The sequence below is a fragment of the Lagopus muta genome, chromosome 3 (genome assembly GCF_023343835.1).
Source record: "Lagopus muta isolate bLagMut1 chromosome 3, bLagMut1 primary, whole genome shotgun sequence".
Classification (NCBI taxonomy): domain Eukaryota; kingdom Metazoa; phylum Chordata; class Aves; order Galliformes; family Phasianidae; genus Lagopus; species Lagopus muta.
In genome coordinates, this window is record NC_064435.1 from 35,891,276 (window position 1) to 35,909,224 (window position 17,949).

At 35.0% G+C, this 17,949-nt stretch overlaps 1 protein-coding gene across 8 annotated transcripts in view; it reads left to right on the forward strand.

The window, feature by feature from the left end:
- Positions 1-17,949, forward strand: part of ASPH (aspartate beta-hydroxylase) — a 103,865-nt gene that overhangs the window by 37,732 nt on the left and 48,184 nt on the right. For 5 of the 8 annotated variants that reach the window (XM_048938750.1, XM_048938751.1, XM_048938755.1 and 2 more), the window contains 12 exons: positions 2,500-2,589; positions 4,269-4,343; positions 4,800-4,961; positions 6,099-6,158; positions 7,788-7,844; positions 10,033-10,077; positions 10,788-10,820; positions 11,814-11,852; positions 12,609-12,653; positions 12,794-12,841; positions 13,337-13,390; positions 14,298-14,342. In XM_048938750.1, coding sequence (XP_048794707.1) covers positions 2,500-2,589; positions 4,269-4,343; positions 4,800-4,961; positions 6,099-6,158; positions 7,788-7,844; positions 10,033-10,077; positions 10,788-10,820; positions 11,814-11,852; positions 12,609-12,653; positions 12,794-12,841; positions 13,337-13,390; positions 14,298-14,342 — 753 coding nt within the window. The remainder of the gene's footprint in view (positions 1-2,499; positions 2,590-4,268; positions 4,344-4,799; positions 4,962-6,098; positions 6,159-7,787; positions 7,845-10,032; positions 10,078-10,787; positions 10,821-11,813; positions 11,853-12,608; positions 12,654-12,793; positions 12,842-13,336; positions 13,391-14,297; positions 14,343-17,949) is intronic. The other 3 variants (XM_048938756.1, XM_048938753.1, XM_048938757.1) reach the window with 3 other exon arrangements.

Here is a 17,949-nt window from a genome sequence, read left to right on the forward strand (position 1 = left end):
CATGGATATGTTTTGCTGTTCCGTATAGCACTATGAAATACTGTTGTCATTCAATATAATGTGTCAAGTTACAACATAGGATGAAAAAATTCCCCACAAGTTAAAGTTGAGTGCAACTTTGTTTTGATTAGAAAGAGAGCAAATAGTGTGTTACAAAAAGTAAATGACAGTGTTATATATACAACAGGATTAAACAGGAATTGGTGATAGACAAACACACAGTAGATCTACATGAAGCTTGAAAGCAAAGATGAGAGATGTGCAAGCAAAAACAAAGAAATATTCTTCCTCATCATTTCTTTCATTTTACCTATTCTAAATGTGTTCTGACTGAGGTACTGAATGTGTTTTAAAAATACTTTGCATTTGCTTATCATTTGTGGAGCAGAATAAATGGTTGTCTGTATTGGGTGCGTGTGTTATCAGAAGCTATGGAAACTTACTTCAATAACTGTATATGTGAAGGAAGTGAACTGCATTTGTGTAAGTAGTGTTGCGCCTTCGACTCTTCCAACATCCTGAAGTCTGAAGTGGTGGTGAATATAAATAACTGCTTTTTTTCTTCGTATTTCATAATTAGTGATGACTGTGGAAATAAGTAGCATCTTACTCTTGTAGCCATTAATGTAATGCCATAATCCTCCAGTATTTTATATGACATAGGAGAAAGTTAACTAACAGTGAAGTGTAAATTCTGGTCTTGACTTCATAGAGGTGGATTCTTAATTTCTATATAGAACTTAGTTGCTAAAGGTAGAATTAAGGTAGAATTAAGTCTTTTTTTGGTCTGTTTATTTTTTTTTTTTTTTTTTCTTCCCTGATTCCATTTTGTATAGATGGGATAATGGAATAAGTACATGTGCTTCTCATGCTGCAAAATAATGAAATCTCTCTAGAGTAGACAAAGCTGTGTAGGGGCATATAAGCCCTAATTGAGATATGTTTGGCTCTGATAGAGACATAATATTTCTGAAGCCAAACTGACTTGAAATATACTACTTCTACAGCAGTTAGTCAACTTCTAAAGATACTTTTACTTCAGGGTTAGCAGTGAAGGAATGCTTATTGTAGTGTTATTTCTGCTTTTTACAATTTGTATATACAGGGCTCAGGGCTTTTTTTTAACACAACTCTTTTGAAACTAGTTTGTTTTGGGGAGGGTTGTGTGTGTGTGTGTGTGTGTGTCTGTTTAAGAAAGTGGAAGTGTTCAAGACCAGGTTGGATGGGACCCTGGACAGCCTGGTCTAGTATTAGATATGGAGGTTGGTGGTCCTGCACATGGCACGGGTTGAAGCTTGATGATCCTTGGGGTCCCTTTCAACCCAAGCGGTTCTATGATCTCAGAACTTGTATGTAAATCTGCTAAAGGTGTCGTATGATCATGGGAAAGTTCAGTTTTGAAGGGTCCTTAGGAGGTCTTTATTCAAACATCCTGCTCAAAACAGGGTCAACTCGGAGTAAGACCAGCTTACTCTGAGCGTTACCCAGTACTGTCTTGAAAAAATAAAAGGATGCGAGTGCACCTTTCTGCTTAGGCTGTTCTGCTGAGTTGACTGTCCTCGTGGGAGGGGTTGAGGGAGGGGAGTTTATCCCTGCATCCACATCTCTTATTTCAGTCTTGCTTGAATTTTTCCTGAGGAATGATGGAGAGGAGGATTAGGCTAATACCAATACATTCTTTCTTGTGCATGTGTTGTCTTATGATGTGGGATCGTCTTTCCGACTTCTCACTGTACTTCATGTAACTAGGGCTGTAAGTTGTAACTAATGAACATATCATTCTTGAGCAGGTGTTTGTCTGAGTAAGATATTAATTTCCATCTCTTACCTTTGTACTGATCATTGCTGTTATTTGTTGCTTTTTTTTTCCATGGTGTTTTGATCCAGAAATATTCAGTGATATGGATAGTAAACCACGTTGTGGTGAAACGTCATCAGTCATATTTTTTGTGCAGTTACTTAAGTGTCAGGAGAAATTAGAGTGACACTGCTATATTTTGAAGAAACTACAATTCTCTTTATCAGATCTTTGAAGTTATGAAAGCATATTCTCAGTATGAGCTTCGTATCCTAAATTTCAAATTAGTTATTTATAAAATATAAAAGTAATCATATAAAGCACTTTTTTCCAACGATTGTAAGGAAAAACCTGTTGCCTGTTTCTCTTTTGGATACTAAATAGGTCTTGAGAATAGCACGGTAACTTGTTTTACTTACCCTGAATTAAAAACAGATGCTTAAATTTCTGTCCATATTTTTCTCATTGTGTGTCTACCTTTAAAATGTATATTTGTTTATTATCTCAATACACTTTGGTTTTTGTGTACACTAAATATCAGGACAGCCCTGCTGTTACAATTGATTGTTGAAATGAATTTTCAAGTGTTTAATGTCAGTTAATTGTAACTGTAGTTGCTGCTGATGTAGTTGAAACAACTTATAAGTCAATCAAACAATAATAAAAAAGCCTAAAGATAACTTTATAACTGAAAAATGCAGGCCTAAAAGAAAGATCTGTCCCAGAACAGCCAGCATCCCCCGTATCTGAGGAGACCGTTCAACCCGCTGAGGAGTCATTCATCAAATCAGGTAAGATTTTTCATAAACCACAGATGAAGCACAAGACTCAATGTTTCTCTTGATTTAGTATTCTGTTTCTTCAGTATGCAAACTCATTGTGGTATTTCTTTGGGTAGAAAATAAAATCTTTAATCACTTTTATGTATTGTTTATACATTATAACATTCAACTGGAGTGACCGTTAATAACTTTTTGTAAATCAGTAGAGATTTTATTACAGTAAGAGTTTATTGCTTACACAAAGTATAGATTGTACTCTCCTCACTTCTCATGGTTGCTGTTAAAACCGTATCACAGCAGAGAGACTTTTTGCTGGTGTATAGTTATGGTCTTCGTATGTATGCAACCATATACACAGTCAGAATAACAGCAGATTCTCCAGCTAAAACATAAAAATTAGATATCAAAATGAATAGAAATCATTTTCCTATTTGGGGAAGAGGAAAAAGGAAAAATATAGAAGTAGCAGTACAGCAGCTGTTCTTTCTAAATATGACTTTTATAGTAAGACTGTTTACAGTTTCTCAACTAATCTGAGAAGAATAGAAAGGTCTGCCGTTTAATTCTAGTAACTTCAACATTTTATGTTGTTTTAAACTTCAACTAAAAATGGAATTGCTTGATAAGATTAATCAAATATTCACTCTCCTACTGCAACTAATAGTATATAAAAATTAGAATAAATATATTCTTAGTATTAGAAAAAAGTCACAAATATTTTAAAGCCCCTCAAATATTAGTAAAATTTATTAGATTCAAGAGGAATTTAGGGGAAAAAATGTTAAATGTCAACTTTTGGGTATGCAATTTACACTTTCCTGTAATTCACAGTGTATTTCTTTCCAGTTCCAGAAAGAGGCTTACCCTGTTTCATCTTTATGTATAGCTAACACAATAATCCACAAATGTGGAGCATATGGTTAATAAAATGTAATATAGAATCTGTTTAAAAGACTTGAATTACTGAAGTCATTATAAAATATATAACTAAGGTGTAATTTCCTGTCTATTTCACCCCGAACTTTCTTTTACAAATGTTTTGGTATTTTATCTGAAAATGCATTTGGACTGGTTTTGTGCCATGGAGTTTCTCAGTACAATTTTTCAGGATATTTATATGAAGGTAACTTTTAGCACAGAATCCAAGTTATGTCATGGGCTGGTGTATTCAGTGATTATTGCTTGTCCCTGGAAACAGTTTGTGATTTAGTCTGCTATGCTGGGAGAAGTCCTTGGTATTGTAATGTTAATATTTATTTCCCCTACTTCTAAAACAAGCAAAACGCCACTTGTGCAAATGATATTGTGTTGTCAAAAACTGTATGCTAGTACTGCTACCTAAATCACAGGAAAATAACAGGTGAATTCATAGAAGAGAATTCATGGTTTTTACAGTTATCTCAAGTTGCAACTGCTGAAAAAAAAATATGCAGGAAATCTACTATATATAGTAGTATAAGTATAGTATATAATTCTTTCAATTCATTTGATGTAGTCGATGCAATATTTGCTTTATTGGACAGTAAACAAAACGCAGAGGTTTATCTGAATTTGTGGAAATTGATGGAAAGGAGTAAGAACTTTATGGAGGCTACTGAAAGCTGCAAGCCTTGCTTTAGTGTTAATAATTTCTATTTTGTACTTACCTGCAAGTAATTTACTTACACTGCAATTTATGATCCCTATAGAGCACAAGAATCTTGATGTAGAATTGGAAGAGGAAATTCAGCCTGTTCTTCATGATGCTCTCCATTCCCAGCCTGGTAATGAATTAACGTTTAGACATCACTGACGAGTTATAAAATGTGATCCTTTTTTTTAATTAGTTTATTTATTTATTTATTTATTGTATGCACTCAAGGTATTTTTACCTGCACAAGACGTTCTAATCAAATAGTTTGTGATTTTCCAAGAACGTCTTGAAAATTCACTCAACAAATCCTGAAATGGTAACTTTTCAATTCAGAGAATTCACAGAAACGCTCTGTACAGTGCAAGAATGGGTAAAGAGGAATTGTTTTTATTCGTGAACAATGAAGACACTGATCAGTCAGTGCAGACACTTTGGACTTACACTTACTGTAAGAGGCAGTCAAGTTGTATGCTCTGTTGTGGAGTAGTAGAAAAACACAGTAGTTGTGTTGAAAGCTGAATTTTTTTTATTCTAGTAGAGTGTACCAGTGAGTATGTGTTATCTAAAAATTTATATTCTTGATTAGGAGAGGGACATGAAGATGTAGATGAAAGCATAACTGACCAGTGGCAAGAGAAGGAAGAAATACATGCAGAAACATTTGAAGCTCCTGCAACAGATGACATGCTTAGAGAATTAGAGAATGAAGTGACAGAGGATTATGAGATACCAGACTCATTTCAGAAAGGTATTTGAATGACTAAATATATTTAAAAATTAAATGTTCACAAAAATTCAAGCAGACAAATTTAAATAAGAGTCAAGTGTCTTTAATTTAATGAGAAATAATTTCTGCTTGCCACAGAGTCTTGGAAAATATTGGAATGCTTTATAGATGTTCTGATCCAGGTAGCTGTAAGTTATAGTAAGCTTACTGCTGTGTTGGCTTGCAGACAACAAAATTAATCTGTGTTCCAGCTATGCATTTCACCCCAAATAAAAGTGCTCATACAATATCTGAAGTGATATTATCAGTGAAGAATATCTGAAGATTGAGCTTGCTTCTATACTCAAGAAGCTTTTTTTATATTAAATTTTACACATTTCTTATAGGCGTTCTCAGTGTATTTCCCTTGTAATGTGACACTTGAAGAGAATGTTGTATGTGAGCAATATTCCAAGTCTTGCAAAGAACATGCTGTAGTATAATGAGGATATTCATACTCTGCTGCTTTGAGATATCAACAGGCTGTTACAAACTGTAATATTACAGAAGAATCATCTGGTTTAATTCAGATTTAGGGAAAAGTACATCTGAATGCTTTTGTCTGCAGTACTGACAATTGTGCATATATTTTTAAGACCTCTTTTTGAAAAACTCATGTAATGATTGCTGTCTACATGTTCTGATTGCTAAAAGTATGCTGACATGCTTTCATCTCAGCTGAAGTAAATTCTTTCAGTCTTTCAGTCCTCCTTGTTTGTCTTCTGTTCTTCATGGTGTAAGCTACAGTAGGAAATACATTGAATATTCAAATTCCAGTTATTTTAAATCTTGGAAATAATTTTTAAGAAGGCAATATAAATATGTTCTTTTGTTCTTTACGTTGAATCTCTCATGAAGTCTGATTTTCCAACAGCAGACCTGAGTTTGGGAGATGAAAATTTCTGTAGGAACAGCCATCTTTTCCAGAGCAAATGTGTTTAGTGTATGTGTATTCTCAGTATAACATACATGATTATTATTTCAACCTATATGAGTATCTTTCTGGCAATAGAATAAATCTACTTACTATTTCTGCTTAGAAATGTTACTATTCATGCATAATATTCTGTTAAAGAGTTTCAACAAAACCAGGAATTTTTAAATATGTCTATTTCTTAGATGCTGATTTTGTAGCAGATGATCCTGGAGCAACAGAACCTGAGACATACGAAGCTCCAGGTATAATTTTATGTTTCCAAAGTCAATAATATTAGCTTTGTGTCAGAAATGGTAAGAGAAAGCAAAATACAAAATGCTAAATTGATTTAATAATAGATAATTTTGAAAATGTTTATTCTCCAAACTCCTGTTCTTGACTTGTCTTATATATTTTTATTTTCACTGAAATGACTGTATCATATCTGCTATGACAAGTGGTTCTTAACAGATACAGTATAAAATAATAAATAAATAATAAGTAATACATAAAACAGTACTTTATGTATTACTGTCTTGTGACATTCTACATTGCTGAAGTTCTTCTGGCCTATTATTTTTGTCTTTAGTCAGGAACTTGTGCTCTCACGTGTTTCAGAAGTATTCAGTTTATAACCTTCCATTCAGAACTATTTGAAGTGTTGCAGTGTTATTCTGTCAGAGCCAGTAACCTCCACAGGCTTGATATGGAACTATCTTTGCACTATCATTCTGTACACCCTAATTTATCTTTAAGGAATTCTTAAGTGTTATGTATACTAATACAGTTAGCTTCTAGTCTTCATCACACTGTGTTTAATCAGATCTGCATCTTTCTTATGCTGAGGGCCTCAGGCCTGGATACAGTGCTCTAGATGGGGCCTCACAAGTGCAGAGCACAGGCAGACAATCACCTCACTCTGCTGCCTGCTGCTCTTGATGCAGCCCAAGGTGCATTTGGCCTTGCAGACTCTAAGCGTACACTGCTGTCTCTTTTCCAGCTTTCCATCTGCCCACAGAACCCACAGATCCTCCTGTACAGGGTTCCTCTCAGTTTCTTCTCCCAGTCCATACATATGTGTGGGATTGCTCTGACCCAGGTGTAACACCTTGCACTTTGCCTTGTCGAACCTCGTTAGGTTCTTGTGGGCCCACTTCTCAAATTTGCCCAGGTCCCTTTTTATGACATCTCTTCCTTCTGTCATATCAACGGCACTCTCACCTTGGTGTCATCCACAAACTTGCTGAGGCTGCTCTTGATCCCACAGTCTGTGTCATTCATAAATTAAAGAGCACCAATTGTAAGACAGATCCCTGGGAGGGACACCACTTGTCTCCCGCCTCTCTCTAGAGAGACAGTTAACCAGCACTCTGGCTGTAACTGTCCAGTAAAGTCTTTATCCACCAAATAGTCCAGCCTTCAAATCCATATCTCTCCAGTTTAGAGATAAGGATGTGGTGTGGGTAATCTTACCTATTAATCCATCTATTGAGATCCAGCTGGATCATTGAAATTTCCGTGCTGAGAAGAGTTTTCTTCTGAATGCTACTAATGCCTCTATATAGCATAAGCATTCTATTCCGTTTAAATCAAGTTTCAGTGAATTTCAGTTTAAACTAGGTTTATTTTCTTTGTCCCAATGCTAGTTCTGCATTTTACATTTTCTTTTTATACCAAATATGATAGCAACAAATTTTTTTGCCTGTTACAGCAGAAGGATCCAGCACTTTCCATTAGATTGCTATTTGTCTAGTGTCAAACATCAATTTGTAAGATTTTGATTTAATAGTTTTCTACTAGATATATAAATGGAGCTATTGAAAGATGTATTATTGATGCAAGTTAAAACAGTGGGTATTGAAAAAATATATTTTTTCATATTCAATTTTCAGTTTCTTATGAATATGATATGGATTTGGAAAACACAGTAAGTGATCCAGAAGCTCCAGGTTTGTACATTTTCATAAATTCAGACTGTAATCAATTCTTTAAGCAGGTTTTGAAGTAATGTGTCGTTTACTGTTATGTCACAGTTTTATTTTTAAACAGATTTTTCAAGTAGTATCAAATAAAAATTGTTTTTTGCGTCTATGTTACCATTACAGTTATATACAAAGGATTCCATTAATCCAATCCACAAACACTTGCAAAGTATTTGCTAGAGTAAATAATAGATTATTATGCTAGGCTGGGCTAGGGAAGATGTGAGCTGAGATCCACAAGGAAACTGGAGCTCCTGGTCACAAGGGGAAAGCTGAGGTCCTCAATTACTTCTTTGCCTCAGTCTTCACTGGCAAGAGCTTTAGCTGCACCATGCAAGCTGCAGAAAGGAAAGAACTGGGTGATACAAGATCTTCCCAGAAAGAAGATAAGATTTGAGACCATCTAAAGAACCTGAAGGTTCACAAGTCCATGGGACCTGACAAAATCCATCTGTAGGTTTTGAGGGAACTGGTGGATTGAGCTTGCCAAGCTACAAGCTATCAATCTTGTCTGAAAGGTCATTACAGTCTGGTGAAGTTCCACTGACAGGAAAAGGCAAACGTAACTCCCATTTTCAAGAAGGGTAAAAAAGAAGATCCAGGGAACTACAGGCCCATCATTCTTACCTCTGTGCCTGGTAAAGTCATGGAGCAGATCCTCTTGAAGGCCCAACTAAAGCACATGGAAAATAAAGACAAGGTGATTGCTGGTAAATAATGTGCCTTCAACAAGAGCAACTCATTCCTGGCAAACTTATTGGCCTTTTATGGTGTTACAGCATCAGTGGATAAAGGAAGAGCAACTGACATCTACCTGGATTTGTGTTTGACACTGTCCTTCACAATATCCTGTCACCAGATAGGAGAACAATGGATCTGATGGATGGACATCTCCCTGGATAAGGAATTGACTGGATGGTCGCACACAGAGAGTTGTGGTCAGTGGCTGAATGTCCAAGTGGAGACTGCTGATGAATGGCATTCCTCACAGATCATTACTGGGACACCTTTGTAGGTGACATGCACAGTGAGATCAAGTGTACCCTCAGCAAGTTTCCAGGTCACACCAAGCTGAATGGTGAGGTTGATGCGCTTAGAGGGACCTGAATAGGCTTGAGAGGTGGGCCCATGCCAGCTTCATGAACTTCCAACAAGGTTGAGTGCAAGGCCCTGCACTTTGCTGGGGCAATCTCAAGCAGAGATAAGAATGGGCGGAGAATGGCTTGAGAGGATTTGAGAGTGTTGGTTGATGGAAAACTCAGTGTGAGCAGACAGTGTGCGCTTGCAGCCCAGGCCAACCACATCAAGGGAAGTGTGACCAACAGTCAAGGGAGGTGATTCTGTCCCCCTACTCTGTTCTCTTGAGACCCCACCTGTTATACTGCATCCAGTTCAAGGGCTTTCAACACAAGAAGGACATGGAACTGTTGGAGCGAGTCTGGAGGAGTGCCATGAAGATGATCAGAGGGCTAGAACACCTCCCCTGTCAGGGCAGTCTGAGAGAGTTGAGGCTTTTCAGCCCGGAGAAGGCTCAGAGGAGACCTTATAGTGGCCTTCCAGTATTACAAGGGGGCCTAGAGGAAAGCTGGGGAAGGACTTTTTATAAGGACATGTAGTGATAGGATGAGGGATAATGGTTTTAAATTGGAAGAGGGCAGATTTAGACTGGATATTAAGAAGAAATTCTTTACTATGAGAGTGGTGAGACACTGGAACAAGTTGCCCAGAGAGGTTGTGGGTGCTCCCTCACTAGAAGCACTCAAGGCCAGGCTGAATGGGGCTTTGGGCAGTCTGTTCTAGTGGGAAGTGTCCCTGCCTATAGCAGGGGATTGGATCTAGATGATCTTAAAGGTTCCTTCCAACCCAAGCCATTCTATGATTATCAGCAACCTACATGCATTCCTAATAATAATACAGACATGCTTATACAATAATACATATAATAATACAAATATGCAGATAACTTACTATGTTGTGGTCTAGCTCATGGATGTGTTTTATCACCTAGCTGTGACTTTCGAATAAATATTGTGATGTTTATTCTTACATGCATGTTTCTGTTGTTTTTGAGCCTAATATGATTTTTTAACTTGTGCTATTTAGCTGTTGCATGAAAATTTGACAGAAACATAAAAATTGAATATTTTTATTTAAGGTAATGCTGAGCTAACATTAGAAGATGCTGTTGAACACTACACAGGTACAATCCAAAATCGTACTTTTTTCAGTGAATTTTATCCTCAGAAAAGAATTCTCAGAAAGAAAAGAAATCTGTCATCCCAGATTGGAGCTGGTATAGCTATATGATAGCATCAGTTTATTAGTGTAATCTTAAAAAAATACAAATGGAGGTCTGGCAAAATGAGCAGAACAGTATTTTGAGGGTTAAATATTTAGGGTATTTATTTTTTAAATTGCATGGGAATATTTCTGTAGATTAAAAAAAAAAAAAGTTATTTTCAATTTGCTAAAGACTTTTGGAGGTGGTATATCTATCTGTTGGGGGAAAAAATTCATATCTTTCTTACATACAGTAAAACTTTACAACATACTGTGGATATTTTTATTTTTACTTTTTAAGAAAGACTGATGGGTATTTCCTTTACGATTTATAGGTCATTTACAGTTGATTTCATGACTTGATTATTATTATTTGTTATTATTATCTAATTATTTGATGAATCATTTTGAAGTCGTACCTAGTAATGCCAGGAAGTTTCTTATTTTTTCCCACAAAAGCTGTAAAATCTTCAGTTGCAGAGAACTCTTTGTATTATGAACTGTAACACAGTATGAAATAGTATATATTTGATTATTTTTTTTTTCCTGAATGGACTTTATTCTGAACCTTTTATTTTCTTCAAAATTCAATGAATTTTAATATTAACTTCTTTTCCTTTCTTGGAACAGAGGACAGAGAGCATGGTGTTTACGATGAACATGGTATGACCACTGTTATATTTAACTTTTATATATTGAATCATAAACCTTATTTCACTGTTGAATTATTATGAAAATCTCTCTGTGATAGAAAATGAAATTATTTTGTCCTAATTTTTTTCTTGTTGTCATATTCATCTTATAAGTTCTGTGATAAGGTATTTTTGATCTTTGATACTCCATGTGACCAGGTCAGTCAGTCTGTAACTGTGGAACAAATGTAGAGTATACATATTAGTTAAATTCCCTAACTGATCTCTTTTGTGCCTGTGTGGCATAAAATATTGAGAGCATCTCATGCCAGCCCTTCTCTCCCCGTTTTTCTTTAATGAAACCATGGTAAGTCAGCGGTAGTTCATTGTATCTGTGTAGCTCAGTATTACTGTATTGTACTCATTTTGTTCATAGCTAATAGCTCAGTAGAGATTTACTCCAATATAGTTTGATTTGGTTAATGATTTGCTAATGATTGCTAGGAGGGTTAGTACCTTCTAAGATAATGAAATTATTCAGTGTGCTTAGATACATGTTGAAGTTCTCAATTTTAAAATACACTATTATGTATCAAAGACTTACAATAAATGGCCAGCATCTTACCTATTTTCAGACATTATTTGAAGTAAAAATAATCAGTATTTTTAACCTGTTTCTTGTTCAGTTATGAAAACTATACTAGCTCTTTATTTGAAGTATAGGAGTGTAGGTGAATTATTGTAGTTGTGCAGAATGATGGTTTTATTGTTGTCATTGTTTTAAATATCTCATCTGTGTGGGTAGAAATGCAGGAATTTCAGCATTATGTTCACATTTGGTATTAGTTTTATATGTAGAATTCCCCACTGTGGGTTCCATTAAGAATTCATTTATCTGTGCAGGCCTCAAGAGTAAAGAAAGCTTTTGAGAGCTTTGCAATTAAGAAATGAATTAGATGCCTAACAGCTAAATTATTTTTAGTTTTGTCTGTGGATCAACAACATATTTTTCTTTCCCTTTAAGAACCAAAACATGAGAAAGAGACCGAGGCTCAAGATACAGGTATAGTCTATTGTATGTATGTATGTCTGTGTGTATGCATGAATATATTTACATATGGCATATATTAAAAAAAAAAATCTTTGTGTGTGGTTAAATTGCCCACAAACCTAAGAATAGAAATACAGTGAGGGGAGAAGTAGACAGTGACAAAATGCTGCATTGTTAGACATTTAGGTTGTTGACAATGCTATTACTAAATGCTCATTACTAAAGGAGTATTAATGCTCATTACTAAAGTCAGTCAGCATGAGTAATCTTTGTAAGGGTAAAGACACTTACAAAAAGATCCTTTTTAACTCACAAATGTGTTTCTAAATTTGCTCTTACTTTGCTCTTGTTTCTGGTCCTGCTTATCAGTTCCTTCATGGTTTTTTTATTGAAAAGGTTATGGGTTTGTTCACACATCCATCAGATGTAGTTGATGATGCAAAAAATGAAACTGAAAGACATGCTCAGAAAGACTAAGGAGGTTTTTTTTTCTAATGTCACCTTTTAAAGTTAGTATGTCTTAATTGTTTAGAAGGTAGTTTTTAAGTATTCACCTAATAAATACAGTAGTTCTATAGAAATACAGGAAAGAAAATTTAAGGTACTTCTTTGTTTCCACAAAATTGATAATAGTTCATACTTCCCTTTTGAAGTTTTATGTTCACAGTTGAACATCTCTGTGTACGAGCTCTGTTCATTTGTGTTATATGTAAGTTTCTTCAGTTTAGAGCTTGACTTTGTTGTTTCTCTGAATTAAATGTTTTTTAGCTGTTGAAGACCTTCCTGAGGAAGTACATGAAGCCACAGAACCAGGTATGTATTGTTATTGTGGTCTTGAAGTGCTTTTGCTATCCACTTCTTGGTTGTTTTTTGGTATTGTTTTTATTTTGTTTTGGTTTTTGTTTTTTTTTTTTGAGAGAGAGAGCTAACTATGTACTTCTGTCTTTTTACAGTTAGAGATGAAATTGTTGAAGACTTAAAAATTGAGAAAAAACTACCAGGTATGAAATTTTTATATATAAAGAAATCAAGCATTTTCCTTCCATTTATATCTCTTAATATGTTTTTTTAAAAAAGACAAGAAAATGTTCTCTATGAAGTGCTTAATGTCAAAAATATCATTAAATATGATGGTTTTTCATGACCTTAATTCAGTCAGCTTGAGGAAAGTGGTCGTCGCTTTAGTCTTAGCATAGCTAGGGATTTGCTGCTATAGTTTATTCAAGTTTTCCATTTCATAAATTGTTGTAATGGCAACCATAATTGAAATCCCTTTTTGGGAGGAGGGGGCAGAATGATAGCAGTCATTAACTAAGAGGTCTAAACTTATTTTATATGAAATGTGCTTAGGTGCTTTTGTGCTACTGATATTTTAACTTGTTTGTCCTTCAGTTTAACTTCTACTTGATACTAAAGAGACTGGGTGGTTGGTGAGGAACAGAAGCAAAATTTTAAGCATTTTGTGTAACTTTCATGTTTAAATTTATTTATAACAGTAGAAAGTAAGCATACAGAAGAAGATAATGTGGCCACTGGACCAGAGGAATCAGGTTTGTATATTATGTTTCACATGAACTTGCTACTTTATATAAATTAGATAAATACCATAGAATAGAATTCTACTGTAAAAATATATTCGCAATTTCTTTTGCCACAGAACTTGTTTTCCTTTAAGGATGGGTGTAACTGCGTTATTAGAAGCTAGCATGTTCCTTTTTTTATTTTACTTCGCTTTCTAATGTTAGTATTTTAAATGCTTAGGAAAGCGCAGTTTTAGAAGTCGAGAGTGCTCTAGCTCAGAATGACTTGTAACAATAAAAACGATCATAGTTGGTCCTAGGAACTGGAAGATTTTCTTGCCATGCTCTGTCTGCCACCTGGCAATCAGTAGTGCATACTCTGGAAAAAGAGCATAACAGAAGAAAGGGGGAATATTTCTCCAGCTTTGAGTGGCACCACTACAGAATTTGTGAGTCAGAGCATGTGTTGCCCTCTTCAGTTTCTCGTATTTGCAACAGTCAGTATTATAACTATTATGAATTCTTCTCTGGTAAATTTGACTCCCTCTCTGCATGAATAGGGAACTATGTGCAACCTTTAGCCTACTAGCAATAGCAGCAGTTGGTGACATGTCTAATTTAAACATACATCCTGAATTAAAATCAACTGAATTTTCGAGTCAAATCCATACTCAAATAGCATATTAAACCGGGAGATTTGTGCTTATGATAGTACAATTTCAGAATTTTGTTTTTAAATTTAATTTTAATTTTTTCCTAGAAAAACGTAGCTGAAGAAAATTTGTATCCCACTTCAGAAAAAGTATTATTACTCATTAGTCTTAATAGGTCACTGTTTTGAGCATAAGAGGAAAACTTTTCTGTAATCATTTTAGACTTTCTGTAAACGTTTAGAGAACTGCCCAGTTTTAGTTGTTTGTGCACTTTTCATTTACAGAAGCCCCAGTTCAAACTGAGGATTATTCAAACGATAATCTAGTGGGTAAGTGTTTAAATGTTTTCCTGTTTTTTTTTTTTTGTGGAAAAAAAAAAAAAATATATATATATATATATAGCTGCATGGTAAGTTTTGCAGACAATTTTTGGAAAGTATTGAAGGATAATCATTACTCTCGTTTTAAGTTTTTTGTGGTTATGAAGCAATAATTTTTATCTTGGCCTGGATAAATGTGAGTGATGACAAATTGAGCTATACAGAAGTATTTCAAATAAAACTGAGTAGTTTTAAAATAGAACTTATTTTAAATGATTTCAGGGAGAGCTGTATACTTTTGCTGTAAAGGTAAAAATAAAAATATCAGATTTTGAAATATGTGCGTGCTTCCTTTCCAGAGTAGCTTGTCATGGGTGATGATATTACTTCTCTGTATGTCAGTCAAATCTATTGGAGTTTGGCAATGGCTCTTTCTTCAGGCACTGGTCTGTGAACAAAGCTGGCTTTGTCATACTGTCACATTTTTCTTGATATTACCATTTTAATGAACAAAATGAGCACTTCCAGCTCTTTCATCAGGACGATAGTAATTGCCAAAACCATTTTTAGAGTAATTACCTAGGGAACCCATCTGATAGGAGGGAGTTGCTTCATTGGAAGCTTGTGTGTTGTTACATTTGGTCCACTTTTCTGGAGTTATTTGAATCATAGAATTAAGTATCACAAATCAGTAGTTGGTTCTTTTATAACTGTGGCAGTGTTGAGGGCAGCACTGAGCTGTGTCTCTCAGTGAGAAACCACAGGGATCATAATCTAGGAGCCCTGAGAGCTGTTTTAGTTCTAGTTAGCCTCAGACCACGTGATGTGGGTGGTGAGACACTGGAGCAGGTTACCTAGAGAGGTTGTGGATGCCTCCTCCCTGGAAGCATTCAAGGCCAGGCTTTGAGCAACCTGTTCTAGAGGGAGGTGTCCCTGCCTATAACAGGGGGTTGGAACTAGATGATCTTAAAGGTCCCTTCCAACGCAAACCATTCTGTAACTCTTGATGTGGTTGTTGAGCAAAGGAGTCTTTGACTACCTTTGTGCATTGGTTAATCTTTGCAGTATACAGAAGCTCTGAAGTGGTGTGATACCTAAGTGATTCTGTGAGACTTTTCTTTCCTAGCAGGGAAGGAAATTTGTATTCGATGCTTAGACATGCCAAAAGTACCTAGGGAACTGAAAGTGCAGGAGCTCTGTGTGTTCTCCCAGTACTGATCAGAAGCATGATTGGGTTTATGTTTTAATTTACATGCTGAACACTAGCTGAGGTGGTCTGAAATGCTTGTTGTAATACATATCACTGATTTGACTGTGGTGTCTTTCTAACCTGTTTATCATAATTGCTACTCATTATGTATGTGTTCACTTATAGATAGCTAATAATAAATATTTATTTTCACAATGAATGTCAAATATTTTAAACAAGGCTTATGAACAGTGTTAAGTAGTAGTTGTTTTGACAGGATTGGCAATAAGATCAGTGAATGTAGCATACGTTACATTAGTTTGTTGTGGAACTGTAGAACGAGAAAAGATGCATCAGTTTTCTTGCAGAAAATGTGGTTGCCTACAGTTAAAATAATAAGTAGGTCTTTATGAGACTATTGGAAACTTTTAACAGTAGAAATTTCTACTGCATAGTGTCAGTTATGTTGATATGAGGATATTAAGAAGAATGTGTCTTATATATGCTATTTCAAAACCAAGTTCAAACTCATTATCAGCTTGAAATCCTTGAATTTTGTTTCCATGGACCATATTTTTGTCAAAATCAAAACCTATTTATTCAGTTACTAAATAAGGCTAACAGTATCATGCTCCTGAGTCTTCCCTTATGAAGTAGAAAATGAAAATAATCTGTAGCACAAAATTTACTACAGCATGCTAACATACTGAAAGATTGTAAGTAATTTGTGTAGTTGTGTGGTAGAACTTTAGAGGCAGAAGAACAAATTGATGTATTTTGTAAAAAGCTTGTCAATACAATGCAGAAGTCAATTTATATAATATCTCTGAAAATTGAGAAAGGCAGGGTACACAATTTAAATAATTTACAATTACTGAATTTTCCTGCTATTAAAGGTTTCAGATGTGAAAGCTTGCAGGAAAACATTATTATCACAGCCTTTTCCTCTTAGGTGATGAAATTCATATGTAGTAAGGAGTCAAAAAAAATATTTTTAGTCAGAGGCTTCACTATGAACTTTTTGTTGTCAGAATTCTTTTCTCCTTTGGCAGCTTTTGATATAAATAATTTAGGATTTTTGTTTAATTGTTTTCATTTGTATGTAAATTACAGTGATTGTGTTAGAAGTAATTGGGATATATTTGGGATATAATAGGATATATCTGAAGGGAAGCATTTTCCATTTTTGGGGGATACTATTACTCTTTCTGTTTGAGTTTTTATCCCTCACATATGTAGTTCAGATTTAAAATATGTAAGGTTTTTTTCTCCCTTTCAATTGCACACTTTTCATTTACTTTTACCAGCTACTGAAATCCCTTGTGTTCAGAAGTTTCCATTTCAAAACATTGACCCTTCCTCATTCCCTGGCTTCTTTTTATACAGTACCTGTCCTTGATGATAGCCCTCCCTCCTGCCCACCCCCCCCCCCCCCCCCCCCCAAAAAAAAAAAAAGTATTTGTGACATGGCCCTGATTTTCCTTTACAAGGTTAATGCACTGTCATATGATCAGAAAAAAATTTACTGCTCAGATAAATATTTGAAAGTGTACATTTCCCACCTTCTACAGCAACTTTGTGCATATTCATTATGGTAACACCTAGAAATGACAGCTTTCTTAAAGTCTCAAACAAAGTTGCTTTTTTTTTTTTTTTTTTTTTTTTTTTTTTTTAAGATTTATTTGAATTTTTTGTTTTATAGTAAGCTATGTTTTGGTTGGTCCTTTAATATAGATTTCCCCTTATTTTTTCAGATACTTAAAGCTTCAAAAGAAAAGTCCCTACATCAGGAGGACCAGCCCTAACCATACTCTACAAAGGGGAGCAGATGGTTGTCATAGATGTTACGATGTAATTACAGAGCAGTTCAGGGTTTGGGAGCAAACACTAAGATACTGTAAATGGGTTGTAGCCAACTGTCATCTTAGTAAGCTTTTTTGTTTTTGTTTTTTTTTTTTAACACTTGGATGTTTAATTTACATTCCTATCTTGTTTTTTTTTGGGGGGGGGGGGAGGGAGGGAAGGATGGGGGAGAAGGGTCAACTTTAGTGAATTAATTAGCTTTATTTTTCTTCTGTGTTCATGGCAGAGTTGCAACTTGGAACTACATTTCATGTGTGCTGTTCAAACAATTGTTAATATTCTATTTATAATATAGCAGCAAGTACATTTTTTCAGATTTTAATATATATCTTTTGGTGTGGATTCATACAGTGTGTACAGTGCATTTTGGTGAAAGGAAACTTAAAATATTGTGAATTTTTAAATGCTTTATAACTGCTGATAATAGCATACAGCCTAAACACATTTTATAACACTAATCAGGCACACACTAAGCTGTGAATTTTGACTTGTATCTCTTTGCACTGGCATTAAGTCAACAGACACAATATAATGTTCAGGTGAAAAAAAGTCTAATATTCAAAG